The sequence below is a fragment of the Emys orbicularis genome, chromosome 4 (assembly GCF_028017835.1).
Source record: "Emys orbicularis isolate rEmyOrb1 chromosome 4, rEmyOrb1.hap1, whole genome shotgun sequence".
NCBI classification, from domain to species: Eukaryota; Metazoa; Chordata; order Testudines; family Emydidae; genus Emys; species Emys orbicularis.
Genome location: NC_088686.1, coordinates 57969838 through 57982809, shown reverse-complemented (window position 1 = coordinate 57982809; position 12972 = coordinate 57969838). Strand labels below are relative to the sequence as shown.

Sequence of the window (12972 nt, the reverse complement as noted above, 5' to 3'; positions counted from 1 at the left end):
GCCCACATGTCCTATATTTAAACAAGAAAATCCGATAAATGCATGCCTCATTGCTTAGCTTCCCACTCATGAGCAATAAATGGGTCTCTGTGCACCCACTGTACTCACAGTTAAAAATTTGTCCTTTAGAGTCTCTATACATGTGTATGCGGAGATTTTATAAATATACACACACACACACACACACACACACACACACACACACACACACACACACGTCATTTATGACTGCACCAACCTTTTTATATAAATTTATATTTGGAATTAATGTAGTAACTAATTAATAAATTGTACTTAAAATGTTAAGTTGAACCTACTGTAAGAAAATTGTTTTTGAAAAATAAATAATGTCAGCTAACCACTTATGGTGATGAACTGGTATTTTATGGTGCTAAACAACAAAAATATGTACACTGAGTGCTAGCAGTGAAAGTCTTCAGATATAACACACACGTGATTTAATAAATGGTAGTTTTAGTCTCACTGTAATCAATAAATATAGTTGTACCATTCTTTCACTTAATAGCAGTTTGGGAAAAACGGAAGTGCCGATTTTTTCTTTAAAGTATATGTTTAGGATTTCAATAATATTCTTTGCAGTTGAAAAGTAAATATTAAATTATATAGTTTGAAGGTCAAATGAAAATTATATCAATTGAGAAAACCTGTTAGATTTGGTTGTCAGCTGGGAATTTTCTTAAGTTTCTTCAGGATTCTTCATTTACACAACCTACCTTCTCCCTCATTAATTCTAGATAGATAGATAGATAATTCTATCCTTCAGCTTTTGTATTGGAAGGTATGAACTCATTTTCATTTTTTAAACTATTTAATTATTCATGTTCTGTAACCTGCCTTGCCTTTATTAAAATTTTGTGTGGCCAAACTTGCAGTCTTTATACTAATAATATTCCTATGGATTTCAGTAGCAGCAGAGCTTATGCTCTAACATACATTTCTTTCATTTAAACCAAAAAGCCATCTGAACATAAAGTTACAGACCCTTAAAAAAAAAAAAAAAAAAAAAAAGTTATAAAGCAAGAAGTTCAGTTATCACCAAACTTAGCTCCCACACATTAAAGGGATTTTATAACAGTGTAATGTTATTATATACATATCTTTTAATAGGTCTACACTAGTAGAAGTACAAATGAGTCCAGAGAGGTTATGTAGATTTTGAATTTCTAGGGTTTTGATAGTTTTAAATAACTAGTTGTTTTATAATAAAATGTATTATATGCTAAATATTGTATTGTAAATATTGTACAGTAACTCCTCACTTAAAGTCGTCCGGGTTAACGTTGTTTCGTTGCTGATCAATTAGAGAACATGCTTGTTTAAAGTTGTGCAATGCTCCCTTATAACATCATTTGGCAGCCACCTGCTCTGTCCACTGCTAGCAGGAAGAGCAGCCTGTTGGAGTTAGCTGGTAGGGGCTTGGAACCAGGGTGGACCGACAGCCCCCCTATCAGCTCCCCGCTCTCTTAAGTTCCCTGTGTGGCAGCCGCCCAGCAGGCTGTCAATTGCTGGCGGTTCAGCTGTCCCTCCCCCCACTGCCATGTGCTGCTCCTGCCCTCTGCTTTGGAGCTGCTCCCGGGAGCCTCCTGCTTGCTGTGCAGGGCAGGGAGAGAGGGAGGCTAATGTCAGGGTGTCTCCCTCCCCCCACTCCTGCACCCCACTTTCCCCATCTCCATGGGGGGGGGGAGGGGCAGAACAACACGACAGGGCTCAGGAAGGAGGGAGCTTCCTGGGAGCAGCTGCTGTCAACTTGCTGATCTACTTAACAAGGCAGTGTACTTAGAGTGGGGTCAGCATACTTAAAGGGGCAATGTGCAGCTCTCTCTCACACAGGGTGTGTCTCTCTGTCTGCCATGCTGTCTCCCCTCCCTCCATTCGTGTTGCCTTGTAGAGTATGAGGCTACATTAACAACAATGGGTTAACCCCTAAGGGCTCAGCCAAAAGCTAGTTCAGCATTAGCAGTAAGGCATTCCCTCTGACTTGACCACCTCAACCAAGCTTCACAATCATCATCACTGTGTACAGTATTAAATTGTTTAAAACGTAGAGTGTGTGTAAAAAAAAAAAAAAAATATATATATATATAGTCTTTTGTCCGGTGAAAAAAATTTCCCTGGAACCTAATTCCACCCGCCCCCCAATTTACATTAATTCTTATGGGGAAATTGGATTCGCTTAACATTGTTTAGCTTAAAGTCTAATTTTTCAGGAACATAACTACAACGTTAAGCAAGGAGTTACTGTATTGTATTGTAAATACTGTAAAATGTATTACATGCTAAATATTACAATATTCTTACTGCACATGTACACAATCTTTTTGTGGGATCTGTGTAGTATATGATGATTTGAGAAAACTGCAAAACCTTGTTAAAAAGGTGGATTAACAGTTAAGAACCTACTACAAACATCAGCAAAACATCTTTGAAATCTCAGTGAATTTGTCTAGCATCCCAACTAACAAACAATAATATGAACTGCAGAATTCTGCTTTATAGTAAAAAACAGTTGCAAGTAGCGGGCTACTTTGCTGATGTGAATTTCAGGACACTACTTTTTGTAGCAATATCTTTATAAGTTTGAATTCAAGTCTGCCCCCTTGTATTTTAACTACAGATTGCAAGGATGAGCTCTATTGGACATATTACAACAAAATTCTGGTTTAAAGCAAGTGGATTATGCCTCAAAGATTAAAATAAATATTTTAGCATTTTCATCTCTGAGCAAAGAACAGTTCAGATTAGGTCAAATTTGGGGCTTATCTTTTAGATGTATCTGCCAATATTTTAAACACTCTCCTGATCTTCTCTTCCCCGCCTCCCCCCCAATTTTTTTTTTTTTAAACTAAAGGCTTATTGTGCACATATACTGAGTCATTAAAATTTAAGCATATATCAAAGAAAGTACTACCTAATAATTGGAAGAGATGTCTGGATTAGAACAGTGGAATGGGGATGAAGCCTTTTAAGGTTTAGTGCAATAAAACTGGATGAGCCCTGTCTCTCCAGATATTTAGCACAGGAGCTTTTGTCAAGGAAGTGATTATAGACCTCTTCATATAGCAAACCCCCTACAGTCCAGAGCTGGAGTACTTGCCTTGATGGAAGAGAGGTTAGGCTCTCAAACAAGGGGGGGGGGGGGGGGGGGATGTAGTCTAGAGGGTTAGGGTTGAAGAGTAAGCAAATTATGTGGTACAATCAATGAAATAATCTAGTGATACTGCTGTTATGTTAATCCTGCAATGAAGTAACATAAAAGAGCACCAAGCCCTACAGAAGCATCGCTGTACTGAATCTGGTTGAAATGTGTTATTTAACTGTAGTCAGACTAGTAGATCTTAGCGTGTGACATATTCCCCAACCCTTCCAGTCCATAGAACACATATGGCTAAACAGAAAGTTCAAAATTCAGTCAGAATTTGCCCTGTGCTGCAGCTTCAGCAAGGAACTCCTCATACTTCAAAGGGCAGAGCTACCTGTTAGCAGTCAAGAAGCAATAGGGCATAGCTGATGCATTTTGTTCTGCTCCATGTGTGACATTAGTGCCAATTATTTAATCTAATTTGCACTTAACCATAAACAAACTTCTGATCAACCCAATCTGCTCTGAGTAGTGGTGGTGGTAGAACACGGAGCTGAACAAAACTTGGCAGTTGTGGCTTGGGTAGGTGGGTCATCAAGGGTATCTAGAAGCATAGCTGGGTGGGGTGCTGCCGTGATTTCTACAAATAATGGTACTGGAAGTCAGGGAGCTCATAGGCGAGCTTGGTGCAGCTGACTGTGGGAAGAAGAAGGAGAGCACGCAGGCGCCTGAGACTAGTATCGGGCCCCTCACCTTGTGGTAGTGTGCTTCCTCCTCAAGTGCTCCTTCCTTACTGGGATGCAGCAAGGGGAACTGCAATAGAGGGGGTGCCTGGCTGCCTGTTCAGAGACAGAGTGGCCAAAACAGAACCTACAAATAAATGCTTGCAGCCTTCCCATAGCATAACCAAACATGCGAGATTCAGCCTGACCTGCAGGAATGTGAGACAGGGTGCCAAATGCAATACCGCATGGAACTTGGCAGTTCTGAAAGGGACTGCTAGTGAAATACCCAGAATGGGGATTATTTTTACGATGACCAACTTCATACTTCCTTAACCTCACCAATAAATGGTATCTAACTCCACCACTACCGCACACACTTCAACAACAGTGAACCACAGACCTGGTCTACCCCATGTGAGGCTGTAAGTGTGCTCTGATTATGCCCCTTCCTACCATCAATGCACTCTCTACTCTAAGGAAGTAGGAAAGGATGGTGTAGAACTGCCTATGCCAGCCTAGGATTCCTCCATACTGAGGGAATCTTGAGCTACCCAGTTAATACATCCTATCAGAACCTCATCCCTGGTGGCTAGAGCAGTTGCTCCAAATATTTGAATATTAGAGGGGAAAATTAAGGCTTATTAATTGATTGTAGAAGTTTTGCTTTCACTAGCAGTGTAAAATCCTTATCTGAAAATATAAGTAAAGGTACCCAATAAACACGTGTCTTTTTCTGTCTCATCTGCTGCGTGAATTTCTTCATTACCAAAATATCCCTTACTTTACTATGCCATGCAGATAGAATGGGAAAACTTATTTTGATATTTGTTTTGCCACCAAGAGACAGATAAGAAATATGACAACAACAGGGATTGCTAATCATGATGGCACTTCACACTGTGTATTCTGGACTGTCTGGGATACTGTACTCAGATGAATTTTATCTGTAAATTCAGACTAATTGTAAACTCAGACTAATTGCTATGAATAGGGGTAACAACCATCTTTTGTGAAGGAAACTGACTCCCCACTCTCCCTATAATACAAGTAATTCTATCATTATAAACTTGTCTAAATTATGTTAGTTTAAAATATATAAAATATTAATGTGATTTTCCCCAACAATATTATAAAGATTACTGTTCCTTCTATCTATACTTTATAACAGTGTCCCCAGACTGTGGGGTGTGCCCCTCGGGGGGTGTGTGTGTGTGTGTGCAGAGGAACATTTTGGGGAGGGGACATGTGTCAGGGACCAGGCCAGCCACCATGGGGGGCAAGAAGGGAGCACCACACAGCCCCACTCCACCCTCAGCCCCACTCCACCCCCAACTGCAGTTCTCTTCTGCCCCCAGCTGCAGCTCCACTCTCGGTCCTCAGGCCAGCTCCTCCTCCTTCCCAGTTCTGTCCCCAGTTGCATCTTCAGCCCAAGCTCCTCTGCTGAGCCAACTCTGCTGTAACAGACTGGGGGGTGGGGGTGAGCGGAAACAGATTCCATTACTGGTAAGGGGGGTGGGTGTGACAAGAAAAGTTTGGACACCACTACTTTAAGGAATATCCATCTTTAAAACCCTGTTTTATTTTGTGATAAAATTAGATTGCTCTTGCCTATCCACTTGCTCTACAATCCTTTCGATACACTGGAATTATATTAGCCCCTTACCAGTAGATTTTTTCTTAACCAGGACCTCACATTATGCAGGTAGTCTGCTAATCTTATCTTTGTCATTTTGTGCATCTTATGTTCTAGCTCAGTATATTGGTAAAAAGGCAATGTGCAGCACCAGAATTTAATATCTAAAGACAAAAATATTTCCTTCAAAAAGTTGCTTTAGAATACCATCAGTTGTCTGAATGACTCTGAAGTCTTTAAGGAGAACCGCATATACAAAAAAAAAATATTTTATTTAAATTGGACATCTGAAAAGGGGAAAAAGTAACCAAAGATTTTCTTTGTATTTGCTACAATAAGTAGTTGGGACTTACATGCATACTTATAAATGAAGAAAAGCACCTATGCTTTATACAGAGGTGACATGGGTTTTTAATTGTATAACTTGGTAGTTATTACTACATATCAATTTCAGAGTACTCAATGGTGTCTGAATAAGGAAGCTTGTTAACCTCTAATCTCATCGTTGTCTATAGAAATTGCTCAAGAACAGTTCAAATAAAAATTAATCCTGTAATGTTGCTAGGATCAATAAAACCTTTAAAAGATGTTCAGGGACAGCTTTAACTATGCCACCAGCTTTATTTAAAATTATCTGAAGTTTTCCAATATGACTAACCTGTTTGGACTGGACTTTTCCCACTGTTTCCTCTAAGACTCTCTTAGGTTGTGTTGCAGACCCTCCAAAAAAACCAAACCAAACAAAAAAAACCCACGACCCTAATCGTGCCCAGTGCCAGCAGAGTATACAATACCACAGTGACATCCAGGTCAGCAAATAAAACTGTATATTTTTGAAAGACCCTGGCTCCTCTGCTTTTCTTTAAATGTTACCAGAGATCAGACTTTGTTTCAACAGGACATATGTTCCCCTGGAACAGACAACAAACTTAAAAATTGGACTTTTAAAATGGCAAACCATCTCCTTGTTTAATATGTATTACAAAGATATGAGATGGGCTGGATTATAAACTACTTTCCAAAATAACGAATCTAGGAAACTCACTTTAAACAAACTTTAAATACTATAAGTACTAGGAAGAAGCGGCAAAATAAAATTACAGAAGTCAATCAACTGTCATTTGCTCTAAACTATGTGATTGGTATAAAGCTAAAACACTTACTTGAAAGCCATCTTCAGCCACTTCAGCATCACTGTGCAATGGTGGACAACCTGTGGAAAAATGAAAAGGGCAAAAATAAACAACATTCGTTTTACTTCCTTCACTATATATTGCTTCAATCATTCCATCTGAACTTCCAATAACCACCTAGGATATAAAAACTGAACTAAATACATAGACCTTTAAATAAGTAGATAAACTGCTTTATCATTTATGGTTACAAGCCTATCATACAGGTTCCTAATACTTCTGCTGCTCCTGTCAGCATGGTCTTCTAACTAGCTTGCAGTTCTGCTTTGCTATGTTCTTACCATGGACTATTTCTAGTCACCTACTTATTTGCTTTTCTCTCCTTGTCTTGTAAAAGCTCCCCCCAAGAAATCTCTACCATGAATCAGAATTAAGAAAGCACCCTTTTTTGGATTAAATATTTTACAGATTTTTCAAGCATTAATATATTTTGTGCTACTCCCTCATACTAGAATCTTGCAACTCCCAGAATTATGCCTTAAGCTGCATCAATTGGTAAAAAGGCAATATGTTGCACATATCTAAAGACAAAAATATTTCCTTCAAAAAGTTACTTTGGAATACCATCAATAAGTGCACACACACAATACACAAGATAAACATTAAAGGGAAAAAACAGTGTGTACTCAAATGTTCACTGATTAGGCTTGCATTTTTTCTCAGAGCTCAACTCATGACAAGTCTTTTTAATAGAACAAAACAATTAGCATTCTGCCTTTTACTTGCATTGCTTCATGCACATAAAAAAAAAATCTCAGAAGGATATCTACATAGAATATCAAACTCTCCATTGTTTGACCTTCCCTTTTATACGTCTGAAAGGGACATTCCCTCCCTTTTCCATTGGCAAATATTTTTTTGCCTCCTCCCCATTTATTGTGTTTCTACCTCAAAACAGTCTTTGTTTTACTGTCCTTATGCATCAGTTTCTATGATACAAGCACAGCTCTGGGCCTTTGTGTCAATTAGGCCACGTCTACACTACAATTAGGCCACGTCTACATCTAATGGGGATCGATTTATCGCGTCTTGTCTAGATGTGATAATCGATCCCCGAATCGACGCCCGTACTCCACCTCGGCAGGAGAGTAAGCGGAGTTGACGGGGGAGCCGCGGTGGTCGACTTGCCGCCGTGAGGACGGCCAGGTAAGTCTAACTAAGATACTTCGACTTCAGCTACGCGAATAGCGTAGCTGAAGTTGCGTATCTTAGATTGATACCCCCCCGCCCCCAGTGTATACCAGCCCTTAGACCAGTGCTTAAGATTTTTCATGAGACATTTTCCCACAGATCCTACATAAAAATCATGCATGAAGTTACTTTGACAGCGTCATTTTAAAAAATTACTATGAACTAAGCATCTCAGCAAAGAAAGTAATCTTAAAGGTGTCTGACCATTCAGCTACATGGTTCACATGCTAAGAACATATAATTTGACATGCCCCTAGAGATACTAGTGTGGATCCATTGATATATACAAAACAGTATCAACAAATGGGAAAGATGGACTTGTAGTTAAAGCATAGGACTGGGAATTTATGGATATGGTCAAATCAGTTCCATCACAGGCCTCTGGCATGATCTGGGTAAGTCACTAAACCTCTCTAGGCCTCTGTTTTCTCATTTGTAAAATGGAGATAATGCTTCTTCATTACACAGGCATGTTTTGAGAATTAGTTAATTAGCAAAATATTAGGACCTTAGATGGAAAGTCCTAGAGAAATTCAAAGTATTATTAAACTGTCCAACCATTACAACCATAGTATATTGTGCAACAACGCAAATTTTTAAGTACTTAACAGCATTACATCAAAATACTTTTTATGGTGTCATTTCACAGGGTTAATACGGATTCGTTTAAAAAAAACACAACCCAAGCCAAGACATACCTTGAGAGATATCTTCTACAGCTCTACGGATGCCTCTGTCAAATGCTCGTGCATCAGCAGGACTCTGAAATGTGAGGCCAAACTTCTTGTCATCAATCTTCCAGTGGTGAAAAGTTGGGGTAACTTTGTTGTAAATGAGGTCCTTCTTTAACGTACATTCCAAAACCACCTTCCAGAAATTAAGAGGGAAAAAAAAATTTAATTCTCTGAAAATATCACAAATTTGTAAAGAAAGGATATTCAGTATACATCTTTGGAATTTTACTTGAAAAATGACTTCTTAAATACAGTTAACAAGTCCTTGTTTAATTTCTTCCCAGTACAAGCAAGCAGTTTCAATTAAGGCCAGGTCTACATTAGAAACTTTTGCCAATATAGAAATGTCATTGAGGAATGAGATTTTTCTTTAGTGACATTTCTATACCAGCAAGAGCCCTGGCGTTGGCATTATTTTCCAGCATGAAAATGCTTTTGCCAGTATAGCTTATTTTGCTTGCCAAACCAGTATAAGCTATACCAGCAAAAGCACTTTTTATTATTATTAAACAAAATCTTCTTATCACTCTGCCATTTTTCTGTTTTAAAGTTATCACACAGCAAGCTTCAGTTATATTACATTTGTTGCTAAAAAATGTCAATAGTGAACAACCCGTAACAGGGGCCTTAGTATCTCATGTTTTCGCAGCGCTGTTTAAATTTAAAGCACTTCATGGTAAGTTGTTACATACTATTTTTTTCCTTTAACCCTGTCATATAGTCTTTTCAGAATGCTAACTTCAGCATTTGTTTTGTACAACATAGTTACACACACACGAAATATTAAATCTTATAGTAAATGAAAAATAATTATTTTGAACACAGTATTTGATTAAAGAGAAGACTCAATCAATGTTTTCTGCATATCATTTTTACCCACTAATTATAAATACCTCTTGAAAGCAAAATTCTGTTTCCTTGTAACACCAAGATTCCCTCACCACAAAAGCATATTTGCCATTGGATTGCACTATTTATATTTTTTTAAATATAGGTCATTTGCAATTTCTGGGGAAACCAACATAGAAAATAATTTGCAAAGATTACAGTTAAGAAAAAGAGTGTCATTCTGGGCCATCAACATACTGTGTAAGAAATATTAGGTTCTTAAGCCAATCACTGGCATTTTCTGATGACAAAGTCCTATATTTAAAACAGCTCTGAAGTAGACAACATTAGTTGTTCGATTACCTATATTAGCCTTCCTTCTCCTCCCAATCCAGGATTGTTCCCCAGTTTGTTTTTTTTAAATGCTTTGTCTAGTCCATTTTGAAGCATGTGATGTGATGGAACTTCCTTTGCTTCTCTTGGAAAACCATTACACAGTTAAGGTGAATTTAGGACTATTTATCTTCCTATTTGGCTTTTGTATTCTTTATTCATCCCACTTTTCAGACTTCAATTGTTTATCGTCAATAATTACTCCTCTCTATGCAATATTAATTTTAATTTAGATCTTTTACTCTTTCCTTACATATGAATCTCTTCAAATTCGTAATTATTTTTGTTGCTCGTCTCAACTCCCTCCAAATGGTTGATACTGAGGTACTCTATTCTAGGTATAACTGTCTGCAAAGAGAGAAATTATGGCTTCTGTCTACCTGCCTTTACATGTGCATCAAAAAACCCCAAACCAGAGTGTGATATGGTAGCAAAAAAACCATGGTCTATTTTTAATTTGCAGTCCACTATCACCCTTTTGGTACTAGTGCTTTGTAAGTTTCTTCCTCCAGCTCAATGTTTTCATTTTGGATTGTTCCTCTTCTTCCCCAACATTAATATTTCTTCTTCATTTTTAATAATATATCACCAGGTCCATTTGTATTATTTTTGTATCTTATGTTGTTCAAAATGCCTCCTAATCTGGAACCAAAATTATGTTGTTTACACTCGAATCCACAACGAAAGAAGTGAAGTACAGGAACACTGATTCCGGCAGTTACCTGACTGGACATCTGCTACCAGCTGTGTTAATCTAAACACCAGGAGATAAAATTAAATGAAGGATGGGAGAAAAATCAGTGCTTTAATTTTGATGCTAACATGTGAGGGAAGTCTATTTTGAGACAAACGTCCTTTACAGTAGCATTAACCACCTTGTGCTGAAAACTAGCATTTCTGGATGGCAAGAATGCTTATACAAGATACATTAGCACTGAGTCAACCTCCAGGCTGGCTATAAATTATAATGCTATTCACAAATCCAGACTGTCACCTGATCAAAAGAAAGGGGTTTTGGTGCACCCCCCCCCTTTTGTTAAAAACTGTTTTATGGAATATCTGTTTTCTATAGTACTCTACAGTATTTCTCTATATGAAATACATATAGATCCCTAACCCAGTTTAGACACTAGGATAAAGTCTAAGTTGCAAGCCCATAGCCAAATATCCAAATTACTCCTGATACCCTATGTAAACCCAAAGGCCCTGTTTTCCCCTCTGCAGCATAGAACAGAAGAATCTCTCACTTGCTCTTAATGTTCCCCAAAAGAAGCAGAATGTCAAGAATGCCTCCCTCATTTTCTTAAGCCCACAGATAACTCTTGGTGCTAAAGACAAGTAGTTGGGGATTTTCAGGAATTCCACCTCAATGAAGAGCTTAGAGATCTTTAGATGAAAAGAGTTATACAAACTTGTTAGGAATTATGTTTATATGGACCCATGGAGAATCTGCTTTTTTCAGCACGTGTCCCTGAAACACCAGCAGATTTCTGTTTCGAATGAAGCAACATTACTCCATTTCTGTAGTGTCTGGTCTTGCCCATCCAGAGTTTGAGTTGTCTTTCAGCATTAAGTTATGCTAGTTTTGCCAACACTCTGCAATTTCCCTCATCCCTCTTGTTGGGTGGTATGAAGGCCAATGGCAATACATGCAGGTGGTACAGGTAGATAACCTTGATCTCTGGCAGATTTCATGGCTGGAATAAATCAAGTAGGTACAATCTGGTCCCACATCTAAAACAGTACTTAAGACTGTCACCCAAGATTTGAAATTTTCTTTAAAAAGCCCCCAATTCAATATAATGGCATGATATAATTTTCCAAAATAGGTAGAATAAAAGATTTCATCCTGGAGAAGGGAATTGTAGAGAAAAGCTCTTTCAGTAATTGTTGGCATGCTATTTCTCTGGATTCAAGAACCAAGCTTCCTTCTACTTCCTTACAAATATCTTGGATTTTTCCATTCTTAAGAAGTGCTTACTAACCGCTCATCTGTCTTAATGCAACAACCATCCTGGAGAGATGTACAATATTGTGCCACATCCAACAGGATATCTATTTAGGTCCCTGCATATTCCGTGGTTGAAGAATTTTCCCTGATCCATACAATGCTGCTAAATCATGCTGTAGAATCTAAAAATTTTCCTTAAAATAGCTATTACCCATGTTTCTGAAGATAACTCGGGAAACATGAACCAAGTTTATATCAATGCAATTTTGTCTTCCCAAGCCTGCAGATATCCTGAAACATAGTGCTGAGCTGTGAACTGGCCTGCTCATAGTAAATGATTAACTCAAACCTAAATAAGACAATCTAAATATCAATACTTATTTCTCTACTGTGCTTTCCCCACAATCCTGAATTGCCTATTCTGATGCTTTCCAGGGGCACTCAGGGTTATGAGGCAGTTCACTATCACCCATCCATAGTGTAAGGACTGTGTCTGCAGTGAGTCAGCTCCCTGACTCCATCAAGAAGCCCCTGGGTCACACTTCCAGACGTCATGCGGCTAACAAAGGTTCCAGCTTCCCTACCGCCTACTCCTAACCCTGTGTTATGCATGTCAATTTAAAAAAACAAAAATCTGCGGTATACTAGAATATGAAGATGTGGGCATAGTCCAAAAACTGGGTTTAACAGGGTCTACTGTTCTTATTATTCATTTTGATACTGAATAAGAACCCTCCACTCGAATACTCAGTTGAAGCGGATGCAGAATTCTCAGTTTCATATACCATAATCCAAGGACCTCACTCACAGAAGTTCGGTCCCGTTTGCCATATCAAACACATAATTTTGCATCTATTTGGTATAATGAATTTTTTTAAAAAGATTATTAATTTGAATTTTCTGTGCAACTTTTTTGTTTTAAAAGGATGATTTATTAACCTACCATCCCAAAAGCTAAATATTTATACTTTCAGATAAGATATACATAATTGTTTCCATGATTCTGGCCAGAAAAATGTCATTTTACTACCATCAGCTATTGTTACCAGCCTCTAATTCTGCATCACATAATACTTACTATTTTTCCCTAGTAGAATATGTGCATATATATTCAAGAGACAACACACAAGTGTACACGTGTAAGTGTGCTGTGAAGAGAAATTATTGCTTGCTAAATTATCATGCATCCCAACTAGCTTAGATTTTCAACCTGAATTAACATTT

General features: G+C 38.1%; 1 protein-coding gene across 1 annotated transcript in view; it reads right to left on the bottom strand.

Moving 5' to 3' along the window:
* Positions 1 to 12972, bottom strand: part of SPRED1 (sprouty related EVH1 domain containing 1) — a 54244-nt gene that overhangs the window by 23833 nt on the left and 17439 nt on the right. The window contains exons 3-4 of the mRNA XM_065403294.1: positions 8541 to 8709; positions 6622 to 6671 (exon numbers count right to left, since the gene is read on the bottom strand). Of these exons, the coding sequence (XP_065259366.1) occupies positions 6622 to 6671; positions 8541 to 8709 (219 nt within the window). The remainder of the gene's footprint in view (positions 1 to 6621; positions 6672 to 8540; positions 8710 to 12972) is intronic.